Below are 20,684 nucleotides of genomic sequence, written 5' to 3' on the forward strand. Positions count from 1 at the left end.
TTGGCCTGTTGAACCAGCTGGTCAGCCTATAGTCCAGGAAGAGCGGAAGCAGACTTCTGGACTTGTGGTTGGTCATCTGGAAATCACCGCGGTTTTCAGTCGTTTTAGTGACTGGCTACGATTACTTCGTGCTACTGCTCGCGTTTTGCAAGCTGCGTCTAAATTTCGCTCGGCTTTAGATCGCGTAGGTCGCGTTGCTCCTAGCACCGATGTTAGGCTTCGTCAACGTACGAATACACCTACGTCCACCACTCTAATCCCCCTGACAGCGGAACTTATGGAAGCCGCAGAAAGGCACGTACTGAAGAAAGTACAGTCTGAATCATTTAGTGACGAAATCCCAATAATAGAACGTGGAGAATTGATACCAAAGAGTAGTCGCCTGGCGAAGCTTTCTCCCAGAATGGGGCCAGACAACTTGTTGCACCTAGCTGGCAGAATCGTTGCTGTACGAGACGTCGGTTCCGAGATCAAGTTTCCAATCATTCTAGATGGACGACACCCAGTAGTGCGCTTATTGGTCAATTTCTACCATCGCAAGGCTGGACATGCAAACAATGAAATGGTGGTCAATGAGGTTCGACAAAAATATTGGCTTCTTCATCTGCGCAGTACTGTTCGAAGCGTCACCAGCAAATGTTTGTTCTGTCGCATCAAAAGAGCAAAGCCAATGAATCCGATGACCGGTAACCTTCCCCCTCAGCGGCTTGCCCATCACCGTCGCCCATTCACGTACACTGGCTTGGATTATTTCGGCCCGATAAATTCCAAGATCGGTCGAAGACAAGAGAAACGTTATGTGGCCCTGTACACCTGCATGACATCCAGAGCCGTTCACCTGGAGCTTGTACATTCCCTTTCTGCTGACTCCGCAATAATGAGCCTGCGACGGTTTATTGCTAGGAGAGGCGCTCCCAATACTGTATATTCTGACAACGGTACATGTTTTGTTGGTGCAGACCGAATTTTACGAGAATTTCATCAGTACGAGGTCTACGATTTTGCTGCCAATAGAGGAATAAAATGGAGCTTCATTCCTGCCGCTTCTCCTTTTTTCGGCGGATGCTGGGAGAGACTGATTCGCACCGTCAAAGTCGCGCTGAATGCCACATTACGTAAAAGAGAACCTAATCCCGAAGTCCTAGTAACTCTCCTTCTAGAAGCGGAGGCAATAGTAAACTCTCGACCTCTGACCCATGTCCCTGTTGGCCCTGAAGACCAGGAAACCCTAACGCCCTTCCACTTTTTAATTGGCTCATCCTCTAACCAGGTTCTGCCCGCAACCCTTGACGACAGAGACCTCATAAGACGTGCTGACTGGAGGAAGGCGTTGAGACTGGCCGACCATTTTTGGAACCGATGGGTAAAAGAAATTCTGCCAACCATGCAACCTCGCCAGATAGCGGAGAACAGAGAGCACGACTTGACTATTGGCGACTTAGTCATCGTTGTAGACCAGAACCTACCCCGAGGAACCTGGCCACGCGGCCGCGTCGTTGCTACATTCCCTGGCAGAGACGGAGTGGTCAGGGTGGTGGACGTAGCCACATCAGGTGGAATTCTTCGTCGACCTTCTAAAAAATTGGTCAGATTAGAGGCATAAAGTCTCAGTTTATATCTAGTCTGGCTAGTTTTGTGTGCTTTCGCACACAAGGGGGTGGGATGTTACGGGTGTATATGTAAATAGGTTTTGATATTTTTATACTATTGTCTATGTCTAGTCTTAAGTTCTTTTTTAATTCCATATTTAAATTCTAATGTAATTTTGACTGTTTATATTGTTGTTTGTCAGTTCGCAAAATATATCCATAGCATCAAGTCGACTGCCTGGTTTATTGATTATCTTCCACTCTATTAGCTATCGAAATTCCCTCTTCTTTAACTGCCATACATTTTGGATGGAAAGGCTGTCCGCGCTAATGGATGGTATCACCCCACGCTTGGAAGACACGTGTCAGACTTTATTTAACAAGGTCTGATTTCATATTCCTTTCAATGTCATCAAAGGTCGTTCTGAGCAAATACCAACCTAACAGCCTAATTTGAACGTAGGTACCTACACTTAACATCAAAACGATATCTGAATGATTTCAGTTTAGCTAACGTTCGCCGGTGCGTCTCACTCGCGCATACATGTACGGACAATTCCAAGCGGCCAATAACTAGCGGCCTGATTCAAATCTTAATAAACGTCAATAATTAGATCTCGATACGATATGGATCGGATTTTCCACTGTCAATTGTGACGTTTTTGTTTGAAGTGACGTTACTTTTGATACTGACAGATTCGATCCATATCGTATCGTGATAAAATTTTTGACGTTTATTAAAATAAGAATCAGGCCGTAACTAACATCCAGGCCAATCGGAACGTACTCATATATCAGAATGACACTAACTGATGTCATTCAAATATCGTGCATTTCGCTCGTACTTGTCCGGACATGTATTGGTGCGGGCGAGACGCACGAAATATAATTCTAATGTGTACGTTTGAATTGGCCTGATCATTTAGCATATCGTCTTCATGTCAAGTGTACGTTGGAATTGGCGTCTAAGTCAGTCTAAGACGTCTAAGTAGATGAAATTTCGTGTAACTTAAGTAAAGAAAATTTTTTTGCAATGACAGGCGGCCGAATTAGTAAATTCAATTTGCTTTGCGTATACATATATGTTTACTGGCGCGAGATTTTTACTGAATACCTACTCAAAAATTCTTATACAAAATCCGTGACAGCTTTCGTGATTTTCGTGAATCAACCGATGTTCAAGTATTTCTTTTCAGATATCACAATTTCGTTAAGTCATGAAATTACCTACTTCCGAAATGGAAATTGCCTTATTTTGGTAAAAACCACTTTCTAGAAATTTCCAAGAGTTCTCCAACTTTTTGTAACTTGCATATCTATAAATATAAGCACTTAATTTACAATATTTACCTGCCGATCCTTATACATCAGCACGATGACCATCAGATTGAGGAAGAACCCGAAGAACCCAATCAGGAACAGCGCGAAAGCCGAAGCCACGTACCCCCACCTCGGCATGAGGAGGGGGAAGTCGTCGAACGGCTTGACCATCGTGTCGTTCCAGTTCACGGGAAACGACGTCATGTTGAACCGTCACTTGGACACCAGCACTACACTACACTACACGACAGTTGCCGCATGGCCACTTCACGTATCTGAAACAAAGATATTATATTTAATTTTTAGGGCTCCATACCCAAAGGGTAAAAACGGGACCCTATTATTAAGACTGCACTGTCCGTCTGTCCCTCTGTCTGTCTATGACCAAGTTGTATAATCATGAACAGTGATAGCTAGGCAGTTGAAATTTTCACAGATGATGTATTTCTGTTGCCGCTATAACAACAAATACTTAATAAAACCCTCGGTGGGCAACTGCGACTCGCAGGTGTCCGATTTTATTACATTGTAACATTTTGAACAATGTAATTTACAAAAAAATATTCAAGAGCGCGCGACTTTCAATGCGAAAATCGCGGGTTCAAAGATGGATACACCAAATTTAAGTTGCTCTCGCTCGAGCATCATCTAGTATTTCTCCTCGTGCGGATCCCCTACGACGGCAGCGTACTCCAATCGGCTCCGAACGTACGCATTATACAATGGCAGGGCAATTTTGTTGCTCGCAAATTGGGAGGCGATTCTCATAATAAAACCTTAAATGAATTTTTACACAACTGCCCGAAAAAAGGAGTTTTTAAACTCCTCCATTTTTATTTTATAAGTGAAACCTTACAGACGAAAGGAGTCCCTGGCGTCCATTGGCTCGTTGGATGGACGACATTTGGAAGACTGCGGGTCACTTCTGGATGAGATTGGCTCGGGACCTGGGTAAGTGGCGTACTCGAAGAGATATGCTATGCTCAGCAGTAGGCGATAAAAGGCTGATATGATGATGATGGTGACGATAAGTGAAACCTTCTCCTTAGGCTGGGAGAAGGCTAAAAAAATGGCGTCTCCGATTTAGAAAATAATATTACTCAGTAGTTTTTGTCTGCGACTTTATTCATCTAGCTCGTTAAATTCAGCATAATTATTCTTTTAATTATTTCTACGAGGAGTGAGCATGTTTATCAGATATCAGATGGTACCACAAATAACTACCAATTAAGGGTCAAACAGATCACTGTGTTATGTCTTTCCTGTAGACATACACAAGAGTTAAGGGCTATAAAGGCTAATTTTCTTATTTAACCCTTATCCACGTGAAAAGGTCCTCCTTTTATTTAAAGAACTATGATAAAATCATTACTTACATACCCACAAGCTGTTAACTATTGCCCACAGGAGAGAAAACTAGGGTGTTATCGCGAACAGCACATTTTTCTCTCCTGTGGGCAATAGTTAACAGCTTGTGGGCATGTAAGCAATGATTTTATCATAGTTATCTAAATAAAAGGAGGAATTTTTCACGTGGATAAGGGTTAAATAAGAAAATTAACCTTTATAGCCCTTAACTCTTGTGTATGTCTACAGAAAAGACATAACACAGTGATCTGTTTGACCCTTAAGCCAGAAATTGGTGACCCAAATTACGAAGGAATATCGAACTTACTACATTAATTACCTAATTATTCTGAGTAAAGATAGATTCCAGGTGGACAGTAATCTGGAATATGACCTGGATTTAATTCATACGAGTAGAAATTAATCTAGCTAATCCATGGAACGATAATATAGGTTGCCTACTAGACCCTATACAGGGTATCGCGTTCAGCAGGGATCTAACATCACAGTTTCCTACCTGAACTCCCTAGTTCCCCCCGATAAACTCAATAGGGGATATTACTGCAATGTTGCAGAACATTGCAGTAATATCGCCAGAGTGCAGCACTACCGACTCTAGTAAATTCATATACTTATACATACTCAAACAATCAAATATGACATTGATGCATCAAGTCGGTTTGTTAACAAGGGCCTACCGGTAAACGCGAAAATCGAAATTTAGTTATCTGCCTCTTCATCGCTCGAATATGCAAGAGTGATAGAGAGGCAGAAACCGAACTTTCGATTGTCGTGTTTCACGGTAGGCCATGTGATTGACGTAGTGACGCATGATGTGTCATTAATGTTTGTTTACTGTATGTGCTAGTTGTGCCACCTACGCAGAGCTTTGCCTAATATTCCCTATTATCAATTTTTTTATTTAGGTATATTATTATTTGTGACATTTATGGCAGCAATGACGCGCCGCAATACTGCAGTAACGCTGAACGGTACCTTTAGATAACTCTAATAATTTCATACTTAAAGGAATACGTCCAATTAGGGGAATTCCCTTGCTAACGGAATATCAAATCCGTTGCAACTAATAGCATGACGTACGCAGTTACGTACCTTTAAGCTCCGAGCTCTACGCTCATCCTATTCGGATGAACTCTAATCCTGTCCTCACAGTTAGCTGCACAACATAATTTGCAATTAACCTAAAATTGCAGCCAATATTTTAATAGCTTCGCTAATCGCCTTAAATAACGGTGTCGAAAATTTATAAGCTATAAATATTTATATAGCTATGTACAGTCAGCATCAAATATATTATAGCTGCAAAAGTGGTCAAATAGTTCGTTACACCATATATTTCGTACGGTATGACGAACTATTTAGGCACTTTGGCCGCTACAATATATTTGACGTTGACTGTACGATGTGTGTTTGTGTTTAATAGTCTCCATATTTAGCTCCTGCACTACTTTTGTATGAGTCTTACATTTCCTGCTACCCAAAGGTTGTATGGAAGAGATCGCTTTTTAGCGATAAGACCGCCTGTTGTTACCTGGTTCTATCTTCCTTTAAAATTTCTTTGTAGTTTTATAACTATGTTACATTTAACATTCATAATTATAATTATTGGTGCAATAAAGTATATTTACCTACTCTCTTATTTTCTTCACGTCTTCAATTTAGGTCGAGAGAAAAAACCATAATAAATATGGAAAAATGCATAAAAAATTATGTTGGAAATGTTAGTGTTACTATATATGCTCTATCTAGTCTATCTATTTAGTTTTATAGCATTTCGCTCTTATTGTTAACTAGCAACTCGCCTCGGCTCAGCACATGTAAACTTTAATAAATTATATACTTAAACCTTCCTCAAGAATCACCCTATTGATAGATGAAAACCGCAAGAAAATCCGTCCAGTAGTTTTTGAGTTTATCGCGAGCATACAAACAGACAGACGCGGCGGGGGACTTTGTTTTATCAGGTGTAGTGATTTTTCTCGTAGCTCGACGTTCATCAAATTTCGATGAACATGATCATGATGATCTTGTCCTCCCAGTTAGCTGCACAACATGATTGGCAATTAACACGTTCATCGCGTTACGGGGGCAGTTGAATGTTTGCTTGCCGCAGTGAACGTGTTAACCTGAAATTCCAAATTAACGTTCGGATTCGCAGCTGCGAAAGTTTTAAAAAGTGTTATTACTTATTTGCCCAGCCAGTTTTACGAAGAATCGACAACACAAAACAAATGAATAAACTTAATATCTTACATATATTATAATTCATGACATGTAGTCAAAATAATCGAGGTACCATTATCTCTCTCATAACAAGTAATAGACCAATGCCACCAAATAGGCATTAATATTTAATTGATTATTCATTTAATGTAGTCCATTATATTAATTGGTATCTACATGAGTGGTGTTCATTGTTGATGTTCAGTGGACGAAATGCCCATACTTTTCTTGATAACTAATTCATTCGAACGACCCATTCCTGGTGAATTTATTTTTTAAATAATTGGATTTAATTTATTTATTGTGAAACTGCTGACATACGATTGTAATTTAATAATTTTGAATGAAATTTTGATTGTCAGTGTTATTTTTCGTACTCCATTATTCATAATGTAAAAAAACTGACAATCACAATATAAATTCCTAAAAATTTACCATGTGTAATTTTAAGTGACATTGTATATTGTGAGATAAATAAATCATATCATATCATATCATATCATTGAACGAACTAATGAATTGAAAACAGATAACATTATGAAATATATTTTGTTAATGCCTATCAATCAATCAATATAATTTTATTTCAGACAAAATACAGTACATGTTTGTTATTTGTATAGAATCGCTGTTTATATAGAATTGTTGATAAATGACCGATAGTCAGAAGGCCTACCGCGAACCACGTACGAAGTTTTGCCTCTTTGTCGTGCTCACATACTAATTCACAAGTGCAACAGAGAGGCAAAACTTCGTTCGCAGTTCGAGATGGGCTCTCTGATTCGGCCGTATTGTTTCAATATATAAAGCGTTTAATTGTAAGCAGTATGTTAAGGTACACAATATTTCGACAGTTTACAATCTCGCTAGTTAGATTATAAACTAACGGTTTTTACAATTTAACGGTGACATATACATAATATACATATAATCATGCCTATTTCCCGGAGGGGTAGGCAGAGACCAAGGATTTCCACTTGCTATGATCCTGACATACCTCTTTCGCTTCCTTCACTGTCGACAATAACGCTGCGTCTTACGTAAGCGAACAACTCGCGAATGCGACGCGGCGCGGCGCGGCGGGCCCAAGGCGTTCGCGTTCGCATCGAGATCGCCCACGTAGGACACTTCTATAGGTATCAAAGGAGTGATTCTACCCGCGCCGCATCGATTCGCTTCGCGTTCGCGTGTTGTTCGCCTACGTAGTACGCTGCGTAAAGATTATATTCGGATGGGGACCGCAGCAGCAGCGTTGCTGTTGTAGAGTTACCTACTGCTGCAGGGGCGATGCTACTGATTTCGTTGACAAATTACGTTGCTGTCGCTGCCGAATTAATGTTGCAAATTAGAACGTTCAATCCGTCATTTATTTTATCACAAACATTGAGAGTCAAACCCGCAATTCTGAAAGTGCCGTTCGGATGTACTGCGGCGGTAAGATGGTCACTTGTCATGCGTCACTTTCGCACTATACTTGTTAGAACGTGACAGGCATAATGACAGATGATAAAAAACTGACCATCTTCGCCCTACAGATCTGTCGATTTCCTTGATAAAATTAGTGACGGAATGAACGTTATAATTGCGCTAGTAATCCAGCTAAGGTTGACATCCGAACGTCACAAGTTACAACACTAATAATGCTGCTTTATCTAGATACTCGTCATCCGAGTGTCACCTTAAAAAGCACGTGATCGTCCATACAAAAAGAGAAAACGTTTTTCAACTTCTAAATATTTTCCTTTAGTACCTATGTTATTGACACAACGAAAAACTAGGTTTGTAGGCTTTCCTTTTTTCAAAATTTGTAATACAATAAAATATATTTTTTAAAGAGCTGCTTCCCACTGACATCCAGTTTTTTGCGGGTATGGTTTTCTGCAGGATCCCGTTTTAGTAGTATACGTGCTACTATAGTAACGTTCACACGAGCATTCTGTTTGCGGGATACTGCACGCAGACTACAGAAAACTGGATCCTGCAAAAAACTGGACGTCAGTGGGAAGAAACCTATAACCTTAGAATAGATATATTATATTATGCTGAAGCGACCGACATCAAAATCAAAGTGATATGTTAAGATTTAGCTAGTGGAAAACGTTTTTTCCCGTAATGGAAATTGTATGAAAAAAGTACCTTTTGTCAGTGCTATACTTCCCTCTTAAGATCATTCATTCATTTATTTAACGATTCCATGTTAATTATGTCTTGCTACCTTCTTATATATAATATCACAACCGCCGACCGCAAGGCTAGTATGTCGCGTAACTAGGATCATGTTAGCCGAGGTGCATGCAAAGTGCATTTAATGCGACACTGAACGGCAGGACACGTTCACATGAATAGTGCATTACGAAGGCCGGGAAACTGAATTACCGGCTGAATGTGACAAGATGGGCCAAGATGAGGGAAGTGAGGAAATCCTCCCTCCTCCTTGCGTCGTAATCTTCAGTATTGAGGGTCGTGACCTCCTTTTCTCACGATCTCTCACCATCTGGTTCTGTCCTTGGCGGTGTGGAGAGCCATGTGGACAGCGGAGTCAAGAGCGGTGCGGATCTGGTCGGACCAACGTATTGCACTGCGTCCACGTCCAAGCCTTTGAAGTGAGGAAATACAACTTATAAAATTGTTGGCAGTCCTCAACTGTGCGGTTCTCCAGAAACTTCCTACCTCGCACAGTTAAAGTGTGGAATGAATTGTCGCCCGCGGCATTTCCAGACCGATACGACCATACCTCAAGAAAAGAGAGATCTTAAAATTCCTATAACGCACTTACAACCCCTTCTGGTGTTGTGTCAGAGTGAAACAGTTGTGAGCTTCGAGCTTTGTGCAGTCGCCATTCAAATAAAACCTTTAATCACAATCCAGTCTGATTTAAACTTTCACGATTTTTACTCATTAGTCATTATTATTCACAACGACGGGACCAAGACCAAATGCGGGTAGTTCGAAAAACTCGCGTGCCTATAAGATGTTGATGTCAACTCCGAGACCACGAGGACAACGCCGTCCTCGAAACGTCGGAGGTAAATTTAAAACTTAATTTTACGCAATTAAGTCCCGTCAATATGAATAATAATCCAGTGCTGATGTCAGGAGCGCATTGAGCAGCTAGTAGGTACTATTGATAAAATGCAATATATGCAGCAAATCCCTTCAACAATCTTCAAAACATTTCCTAGAATTTCCGAGTCTCTGCTATACGTTCGTGTTCGCATTGTTTGATATGTGACCGCTTAAGGTGCAGTTTCTCTTGAAAAATATGAATTGCAATCTATGAATAAGTAAGTATGTAGTATATGTATTAGCGTTCCCAGTGGCCAGTGTATTAACATTTCTCTAATAACTTCATCGAACCAAAAGCAGATTATACAACTTTCGCTCGATAGAAAAAAAAATCGCAACATAGGTCTAAAACCCTGCATTAAAAATTTGTTTTAATGCAGGGTTTTTAATGCGTTTTTTGCATAAAAGCTATAATTATGAACATGAAAATGGCTTTTAAAAACGCTTATGTTTTTGGTCGAGCTCATCGATTTCTTTTTTGTATTGAAATTAACCAAAAATAACAATTATTAACAATTAATATCAGCCATCCCGGGCACGCACGGCCGTCCGCTCAGTGCCCAGCGAGCTGCCTTCGGAGAGATACCTGAACTCACTGCGCCTTAAGGAACTTGTATTTAATATACCGTCTGTAGCCGCACAATCCGCACATGCCTGAAATCGTTTGTATTAAGTGGCTGACATTTCTAAACTTATTTCTTTAGAGACAGAATTGACGTTTCTTCAAACAAAAACGTCACTTTTGAGACTTGTTTGACACTGACATATCCAATCCATATCGTTTCAATATCTAGTATTTGACGTATCTCATTGTTCGAATACGGCTGTTAGACCAATGTCGTGGCCAGGCCGTAAATTGACATACGCGTAGTAGGCCTTGACAATGTTTGGGCGTGACAGGTTGGGCACAAGGCGAGAAATTACGAAATGTGCAGAACTTACTTTCCCGCTTTGTTTTTCTAAGAAGGCTGTTATGCCTACATTTGTAGGCTAAAATGAAATTTGTAAGTTGTATATTTTCGGGGTAAAATTTTTGTAGCATAATTAATAATTGTAAAAATTCATTGCTTTTTTCAGTTAAGCTGTTAGACCAATATTTATTCTTATTTGATAACATGACTTTTTTAATGGGGCAATGAGCATTTAGTTTATCTACTAAAACACTTAAGAGGCTATTGAAATTTAAATTAACGCTATTTAAAAAGGTTAACCAATTATATTGTCGAATTGAGTCAAGGAAGTTGTTCATTCTTGAGTGTGAAGTTAACCTTTTTTTAGCATGTCGGGTAACTTGTTTAAAATCTCGGATAGACACCTCCACAGCCACGGCACGGTGGTCACTTATGGCGAGATCTAACGGGAATGTTTTGACCGACTCTTTCGCCAAATCAGTATAAGCATGATCTAGGCATGTCCTGGACGCTCCCTGGATTCGAGTAGGAAAACTGACAATTGAGTGAATATTAAAAAGATCCAGAAGACTGACGTTTATGATTAGATCTTTGTAAAAGATCGATATTTATGTCGATCGATATTTATCTCCGTAGTTATAATTTTTTCAACAAAACTCTAGTTACCTACCAATATACAAAAAAACATATTTAAGTAGGTAATTACTCTACATTTTGATACGGATAAGTTCTATGTCCAAACAGCAACACTCAAAGCAATAATAATAAGGTCCACCGATCCACGGATCCACCGACCGACCTTGGTCAAAAAGTAATCTTGTGGAAAAAGAATATTGATGAATATTCATAAGTCATATAACATTCATAATTTTATATTTTTGGACCACCCTAATGACTATTGACTTGTACTTTTGTAGACATCTGTTATTGGCTACGTTTTCTGTTCATTATGCTATGTAGGTATTTATTACTAAAAATAGTTCTCATTTCAAATAAAAACGTGCGTTTTGATCTGTAACATTTTATTACGTAGGTACCTAATGGGTGTTCGCGTATAAATGTTATGAAAGAGAATATATTTGCATTAGCTTTTGAACTTAACATGTATTTGACATCTGATGAAGCAGTGAACCCATATCAAAGGCAGTCTTTTTACAAATGTAATATGTAATGTAATATTATCGTATGGATAAATAAAATGTATTCCACGTAGGTAGGTACGTTCGTAATTATGTTTTTTGCCATAACAATTACCTAATACCTCTTTAGATTCAAATAAATGTGTAAATCTGTCTCAAATGTGACCTACTTCAATGATATTATAACTATAGATAGGTATACCTATCTATAGTTAAATATAATAGGTATCATTGGAGTAGGTCACATTTTATTTATTTATTTTAGTTTTTATTTATTTTTATAATGTAATATTAGCATTAACAGATTTGATTATACGCGCTCCAAAATTGAAGCACTTTTTTTTAATACCTACCACGTTGGTGGCATACAAGCATACGGCCCGCATGATGGTAAATAGGATGCTATTTAAGTAGTCACCGTAGCTTGATAGGTCTTTCATGAATAGGGGTCTTCAACAATATTTTTTTGATAAAGTTAATATTGTTGGAAATAACCGCTCCGAAAGAAAAAAATATTGTGTCCCCCCCCCTCTAACTTTTAGAGGATGGGTCCAAAAATATGAAAAAAAAAAAAACCGTGGAAATATAACTTAAGAAAGACAATAAATGAAAACTATAGCGAACATGATTAGTTGAGTCGTTTTTGAGTTATCGTAAAAAGTCTCTCTTTCACGAAAACCGGCCAAGTGCGAGTCGGACTCGCATTCCAAGGGTTCCGAACATTAAGTCCGCTCACGCTTAACTGCACATTTCTAATAGGTTGTCCTGTCATCTATAGGTAAAGAATTATTTTGCGTATTTTTTTCAAAAATTTGGACCCAGTAGTTTCGGCGATAAAGGGAATGCTCATTTTTCGTCTATTTTGTTAAATGACTTCTAACCTATGTATTTTAAAATTATAAAAAATATATATTTGAAATTCACAAAATGAGCTCTTTCATTTGATATGTAACGCGATATAGTTTGTTTTTTTTTTTTTTAACTTTAATTCTCATTTACCTACACCCCAAAAGTGACCCCCATGTTTAAAATTCATTTGTTTAGGTACGTTAGATGTCCATCTTTAAATACCTACTTATTTAAACCGAAACCCAATTTTTGTAAAGGTATTTTTTTATTCGCCCTGTTAGGAAGGATAAAAGCAATTTTATTTTTGATCTCAACTTTCAAAGCAAAGCCTACAGGCCGCGTAAAACATAGATAATAATTATATATGAAAGTAGAAATATCCATAAAAACGTAAAAATTCTACGTTAAAAAATAAAATCTCGAGAACAGTTAAGTATTATGAGTACAATTAATATTCACATACACATACATATATTATTAATTAATATTTACATTTCGTATGCGAACAAACTTTATGACTTAAGTCAAGTCATAGTTATGTTAAAATTTGTCATTACTTTTTCTCTTGAAATATAATATTGACATAATTAATTTGAATATGAGACCAGTGCTAAAGCATACCTAAGGGAGATTTTTAATCCTGATTTAGCGCAGTAAATTCCAAATTATAACTGGTTTCCCAACCTCACTTACAGTTGTGATGTGATATATTCTGAATGGTTAATATTTTCATTGTATTTTTAAGCAAAATTTATCTCAATATATCTAGGGTCCTATGCTAATCACCGTTTAATGGTTTGCCCGTATTGGATTTACACACTGTATAATATAAGTACATCCAAAGTTTTATGTATTTAATCCTTTACATTAATAATTAATTGACAAAAAAACAACAACATAATAATAACCGCATAGGTACCTTCAGATCCTCAGCGCAGGCTTCATCTTACAGATAGCTCATCCACCTCAGGTTTCGTCAAAATAAAACGTACATTTTCACATAAGCCATCCGCAACACGCATCGTCAAATTTAAAAGGAAATTGGTCATTACAAAACACATAAAATAATAATCCTTAAACCCTATATCCTAATCTAAGTACCCGGCACGAACGTGTATTTAATTCATCATCAGAGCGGCCCACAGCGTACAGTAGGCAAGTTGAAAAAGGTAATGTATTCTTGATTAACCTAAATTCCCTGAGTTAAATCCACCACTATGTAACCATATTACTGCGAATAAACCATTTGTATTTGTATTTGTAAATGATTGCTAATATTTCACTTTGTTGGCTCTACGTCTATAATATTTTTCAAACTCAAAGAGTAGGATGACACCTGTCATCTCCATATAATTTATAACCTAAAACCACCAAATCTCACAAAATTGTATTGAAATGACAGGTGTGGGTGTCATCCAACCCTTTGAGTTTGAAAAATATTATAAATACATTAGGATAAGTGTGGGCGAAAGCCAGGAAATTAGAAACGAACAAAAGGTATTGCTCGCCGCGTTTAACTTGCTACCTACAAATACTTTCACGTGTATAATATTACGGCGCGACTCGGGAAATGAATTAGAGATTAACTAGATACGATATAGTAAAGATATGTGACGTCCCACGAGTAAAGGTACCTTATGGCGGTTGGCGCTTACACTATTATTAACGCCGCTCCAATATTATTGCGGCGCTATGCGACGTAAGCGCCGGCCGCCATAAGGTACCTTTTTCAGTGGAACGTCACATATCTTCTTATTTTATGTTTTCTTTTATATAATGTAATGTATTGTACCGATTGTTTGTGCTCACGAATAAATCTATTCTATTCTATTCTATTCTTCACTATTTCATATCTAGTGAATCTCTAATTCTTTTCCCGAATCGAGGCGTCAGCCGCCAGAAGGTACCTTTTGCAGTGGAACGTCATATATCTTTACTATTTCATATCTAGTGAGTCTCTAATTCATTTCCCGAATCGAGCCGTTAGTACCTACGGATTGCAAAATTTGTGAAATTATTGTTTTACTCTAATTATAAGTAATTTCGAGTTTTCCTTTCAAGTGTCCACAAAATAATATAGCCTTTAATTTACAATGAGACTTTTCCCCTATTCTAACCCTACCCGAGGGTCTCTGCATTGGAAATTCAAGTTCAATGAGTTATTTACTTACGTAAGTGTGTTTGAGTATCTAGAAATGTTTTCGTTCTCTTTATACTTTCTTACAATTTCTCCAATTGGATCATACACATTTTATAGTATGCTTAACTCGTCCGCCTCTTTCTTGTAGACATTGCAAAGTTAAGAAAATCAAAAGCTATGGAGGGTGGGCTAATTGGCCTATATGACCAATAAGGACAAGCGATACTGGATAGCTTATTCTAAGTTCTAAAACTTTTACTATGACAGGTAGTCCGAAATCTTTGTGTGAAAAAAGTTATCGAGGCATAAAAGTAGTTTGGGCTAAAACGTTACTGTGTAGGTTTTATCCTCCAGCTGGGCACTTAAGACAGTTCATAATTGACGCACCTTATGTTTAGAATAGAATAGAATAGAATATAATACCATTTATTTCAGTATAAGTACACAGTTATACAATACATACACAGAAGGAAAAAAAAATGACTTATAACTTGTACACTGTAACTACACTGAAAAAGGTGAACACTCAGCATAATGCCGGGTCCTACTGGAGTAGTACCTGACGCTGGTCTTCCGTGAACACCTGCAAAATAGCAGTGATTGTTTAATTGGTATATCGATATTTAGTTATTTTCTTATGTGTATTTTGTTAAAAAACGTTTAAAAATCGTTGTACAGAACTGAAACCCTATAACAATAAAAATAATCTTAGTGATGGAATGTTTATTTTATCTTGCCATAACTTTTTTCACACAGCGATTCGAGATTTCCCGCCATACAAAAAGTTGTAGAATTTAAAAAAACCCTTTCCAATGATCATTCCTTTTCAGCGGCTGAGTTAGCGGCGGCTCGAAAGCGGCAAAAGTATGCGGTGTTGGCGAACTACCTGTTTGTCCCTCTTGCCGTGGAAACCGCTGGCTGTTGGTGTGCCGAGGCCAAGTCTTTTATTGGGGAAGTGGGCAGGCGTTTGAGAGAGGGTGGTCATGACCCTCGCTCCGGGTCGTTCCTTATGCAAAGGTTGTCCATCGCGGTGCAACGTGGCAACGCGGCGAGCGTGATGGGCTCCTTTGCTTCTGGAGGGACTCGGAACGAATTTTGTGAATAGTTTTAGTTTTGTTAGTTGTTAGTTTAGGTTAAGACATTAGTAATTTTAAATTTTTGGATTTGTATTGTATTATATTGTAGATTGTAAGATTTGTATTGTATTGTATTGTAAACTCTGACACTTAAGACTTATATTTTAAATAAATGAAGATTGTTTATGAATCAAAAAATAAATAAAAAAATGTAACATATCCTACGTATTCACAAGTTCGCATGCTTAAATAGGTTTAAAGAAAAATATGAATCCACACAAATCGTTAATTAAATGACACATCCATTAAATTAATCGCGCAAGTTGTGAGGTTGTCACATGACATGATACAATTAACCGAGATTAATATTTTCCCTAAATATTATTGGGACGTGGTAAAATAGTACTGCCGTATATAATGTTATTAATGTAATAGTAAAATAGTAGATTGTACAACAAGGGTTTAAAGGGACCCATTTTTACCCTCGCCTACTATTTTGGTCTGAGCGAAGCGAAAAAAAAATTGCCTCGGGTAAAAATGGACATTTATGCCCTTGTTGTACACTCTGCTTTTCACTTCGATTGCGAGGAAAATAATTATATTTTTCACGGCAATTTACACCACGAAATTGTCGTAAAGCGAAAGAACATAATACATAACCAATTCCCGCCAACTTACTTTTTAATATTTTTTTTTTATTTTCTATATGTGATCAGAGTTTCAGACGCTTGGTTTTCTGCCAAGTCAAACATTTCGGAGCATTTTTGTGAACGATAATCGACTCCTATTTTATGTGATTTACTAAATTTAATGACAGAAAATACGGATTTCTAATAAATTGTAGCAAAAATAAAATAATATCGCCTCCCTCGCGTTCGCCTGTCAGTCCGCCTTTTGTACTATAAGGTTTTCTTTTGTGCAATAAAGATTAAATAAATAAATAAATATACTTAACAAGTTTTCTCATCTACACAATTTTATTGCTCAGTAAAATTGTGCAATATGTTTTAACTGTTTGGCTTTTGAGACCGATTACCTTAGTCTTAGAAGAAAAATTTACTTTTATGCTCTAGAGCATAACATGCGATTTTATGTCGTCTACGCACGACATAAAGGTGCACTTTTTGAGCATGAGAAGTGAAAAAGTACTTTTACAGTACATATGGTCCTATTTTCCCGCACTAGTGCGTAAAATAGCACTTTTAGTGCGATGTCAAAAGTTTAAAGGGCCATATGTACTGTAAAACGTTGTACGATACACGTGCGAATAGGTAATTCGCATTCGCAATTCGAATTTCCTCTTTTCCGCACTTGTATCGTAAATAACTATTTTTTTCTCACATGTGGAAGTTTCGGATTAGTTTTGGTAATCGTTAAAAGGATGAAGAAACTATAATTTTCATATATTATGTTTTGTTTTATCGGTCATAATACATAGGATACCGGAAATATAATACCTAACATGTAATTGCTGCTAAACCTTAAATTAAGAGCCAACGGGAGTGGTCATTTCTCCATACAAACGTACTCCTCGTTTTCCTCCGTGGTTTTTGAAGCTAGAGCAATGATTTTTTCAACACAGATTAATATTGTCAATATCTGTGTCGGACCGTTTTGCTTTTTTTGATATTTTTGTTTTTTAAGGCGCTAGAGCCCTTCAAAAATGGCCAAAATGGCCTAATTGACTATGCCGCAATGAGAGGCGTGGCATTCAAAACTGATATAAATTAGCCAAAAAAGCAAAACGGTCCGACACAGATAATTTCATAATCATTTAGATTTACAAATTTGGTTACGATTGGTTAAGTTTTGGAGGAGGAAACAGAGGAGTACGAAACCTCGATTTTTGAGATTTTTACGCAGGATTTTTCGCCTTGTCCTTATGGCACTACTTTTAGGTGCCGCTTCCGTTAGCGAGACGGGTATATTTACCTAAAATATTTAAAACTCAGCTCCTGTTTCGTCTTAAGCTTCTTCTCATTATAAGCTCTAGTTAGTAACTTTTTTTTGGTTGCTACTGCAATTTTATTGTAATATAATTAGCCATAAAATAAATTAAATGAAATAAATAAATTTCCAATGATATATGGCTTGTCATTATTGGTTTCTAGGCCAGAGTCCATACAAATCTGCCCATCGTCTTTTTTAAGGGGCCGACTGATTAACAGTCCGCCGGACGGTATCGGCCTGTCAGTTGTTCGGAACTGTCAAAATTTTGTTCTAACTGACAGGCCGACACCATCCGGCGGACTGTTAATCAGTGGGCCCCTCAGCACTCTTACAGGCGTGATACATTTTTCAGTACTTGAGACACAGATAAGAAAAATGTGATATAATATGATTTTGACATTTGAGACTAAAATCTTAAAGGAAAATGTTAATATTTTTCAAAAATAAACTTAAGTAACATTGTTACGGGTATAATAGATGTTGCTATATGCTAACCCAAGGTAAACACCTTGGTAAAGCATTAAGGGAAGGACTGGAAAGATTCACACACATCTGGTAGGCCTCTGAATCGATTTAGATAAAATTTGGAAAAGACATACATAGTTAGGTAGTTATAATTTTTGATGTGTTTTTTTTTATTGTAGGTATGTAAATTTCATGTTGACGTGTAAAAGTGCCATTGTGGCCTATTTGCTGAATAAATGTTGAGGTTAAAGTAGAAGTTTTAGGCCCGGGAAAGGACTTAGGATACTTTTGATCAAATCGCGGGTCGACGCTCGTTTAACATAACTTTATAATTTATGGGACCAAGTCTCCCCTAATTAATTAGCAAGTTAACTAAAACCCTCTTACCACATCAGTCCAATCACATTAAATCCTAACTTTCGGGTTCAGTTACGTAAAGACTCGGTACAGACACAATCTTGACGCGCGAGAACCACCCCCGTCGGAGGCTGCCGCGGGACTAGCTCGTATCGGCTTCCCGCCCCTTTATATAACTAACACCTGTTGCTGGACCATTTGTTTTAGAGCAAAGTTTGTGTAAAGCTGTTTCATGATAATTCTGAATTATTTCAATAGAGTCCTGGGTATTGTTTCTGAAACGTGAGACAGCCCGGGTTATTCCCACTAGGTACCAAGTTGTTACCAGTGGTAACTACTGGGATTTTTTTTCCCAGTTACGGGGTGAACGTGTAGGTCATATTAAACAAGTTTTACCGTTGAACCAATATCGAAATCGCGAAAAAAATAGACTCACCAATACAAATATCAACATTAGATCAGATCAGTCAAAATGTATGACACAGCCAATTTTTTTAAATACATTTTGCATGAATAAATTATTATAAACTGATTTGTGTTTCATTTCAGTAAACTGCCTTGAAAATGATCAAAAATACTAAAGCTTAAACTTTTTAATTAATAAAATCACTTGAAAAATAATCTAAATGCAGCAATTACAGAAAGAATTGAAAACAGCCGATAAATTGAACAAAATACTCCTTCTTTTTGCCTTCATCTAAATTTGTCCATGATATTGAACTGACAAGTTCGAAATAACTCATTGGTACGAGCCAGGATTTGAACCCACGGCCTTCGGATTGACAGTTGGACGTCGATCCAATAAGCTACCACTGCTTATTAATAATTAATTAAATAATTAACTTATGTTTGCGTATTTTTTAATTTTTCGATATCACGCAGTAAAATGACGCTACATCTAACAAGAGCTAAGCCATTAATAATTAAAGATCTCGAGATGAAAGCAGTAACACAGGTAGGTAACTAAACGCTATTATATTTGAAAAACTTGAAAAGGGCCGAAGGAGAGACTCAAGCAGCTTAATAAAGGATGACTCACGTTAGACCGTGTCCGGGCCGGAGCTTCTAGCGCATCGTTTTCTATGGAAAGCATCACGTGATCGCCTGTCATATTTATTTATTTATTTCAACTTTATTGCACAAAGTATATACAAAAATGTACAAATGGCGGACATAATGCCAAATGGCATTCTCTACCAGTCAACCATAGGGCAAAACCGACATCTACAATTGGTGCAGAGAGAGAAATATACCTATTCAGCGAATAAAAAAAAGCAAACTATACATATAAACTACATAAATAAATAAAATATATATAAACTACTACATATTTATACAATACATACTATAATAATGATGGATAAACTATAATATACATATAATAATGATGGATATTATTCGAACTCTTGTTTTAGCAAATGCTTACGCAACAACCGCTTAACCTTTTCGACGCCGTGTCAAACACAAAAGCTGTCACTCAGACGCCACGTCACCGAAGTGTCAAAACTGAAATTGAACTTTATGCATATGTACTTAGGTCTATGTTGCTCTGTGGTCTGTGACCGATTAATCGGTCTTTGGCGTTGAACCTGCGGTGCGGATATATCGGTCATTGGCGTCCAAAAGATTAAAAGAAAACTTACTAGGAGCTTGTCTAATATTTAGAGGGAGAGAATTCCAAAGACGACTAGCCTGGAACAACCGCTTAAAAGAAAACTTACTAGGAGCTTGTCTAATATTTAGGGCCACCCCACATCTGGCGTCTTTCGAGCGTCGGCGTCGGTCAGCGCTATGGAAAATGACGTCGCTGCGCAGTTGCGTCGACGTCGCGTCGACGTTGGGCCATAGAGTTGTAGACGCCGACGAGACGCCGACGCTCGAAAGACGCTAGATGTGGGGTGGCCCTTAGAGGCAGAGAATTCCAAAGACGACTAGCCTGGAACAACCGCTTAAAAGAAAACTTACTAAGAGCATGTCTAATATTTAGAGGGAGAGAATTCCAAAGACGATTAGCCTGGAACAACCGCTTAAAAGAAAACTTACTAGGAGCTTGTCTAATATTTAGAGGGAGAGAATTCCAAAGACGACTAGCCTGGACGGCGAAAGAATTAGTCATATATACATATATCATAGAAAAGTAAGCGGCGGAAGCTCCGGCCCGGACACGGCCCGGTCTAACGTGAGTCATCCTTAAGTGTTATTAAACATATTACGTTATACTGCTTTCGCGT

General features: G+C 37.8%; 1 protein-coding gene across 1 annotated transcript in view; it reads right to left on the bottom strand.

Annotated features, from left to right (window-relative positions):
- LOC134797048 (parapinopsin-like) overlaps positions 1 to 18,590 on the bottom strand; it is an 82,444-nt gene extending 63,854 nt beyond the window's left edge. Inside the window, exons 1-2 of the mRNA XM_063769267.1 lie at positions 18,484 to 18,590; positions 2,940 to 3,184 (exon numbers count right to left, since the gene is read on the bottom strand). Coding sequence (XP_063625337.1) covers positions 2,940 to 3,113 — 174 coding nt within the window. The 5' untranslated portion in view covers positions 3,114 to 3,184; positions 18,484 to 18,590. The remainder of the gene's footprint in view (positions 1 to 2,939; positions 3,185 to 18,483) is intronic.
- Positions 18,591 to 20,684: the final 2,094 nt, after the last annotated feature.

This window comes from Cydia splendana, chromosome 14, assembly GCF_910591565.1.
Source record: "Cydia splendana chromosome 14, ilCydSple1.2, whole genome shotgun sequence".
NCBI lineage: Eukaryota > Metazoa > Arthropoda > Insecta > Lepidoptera > Tortricidae > Cydia > Cydia splendana.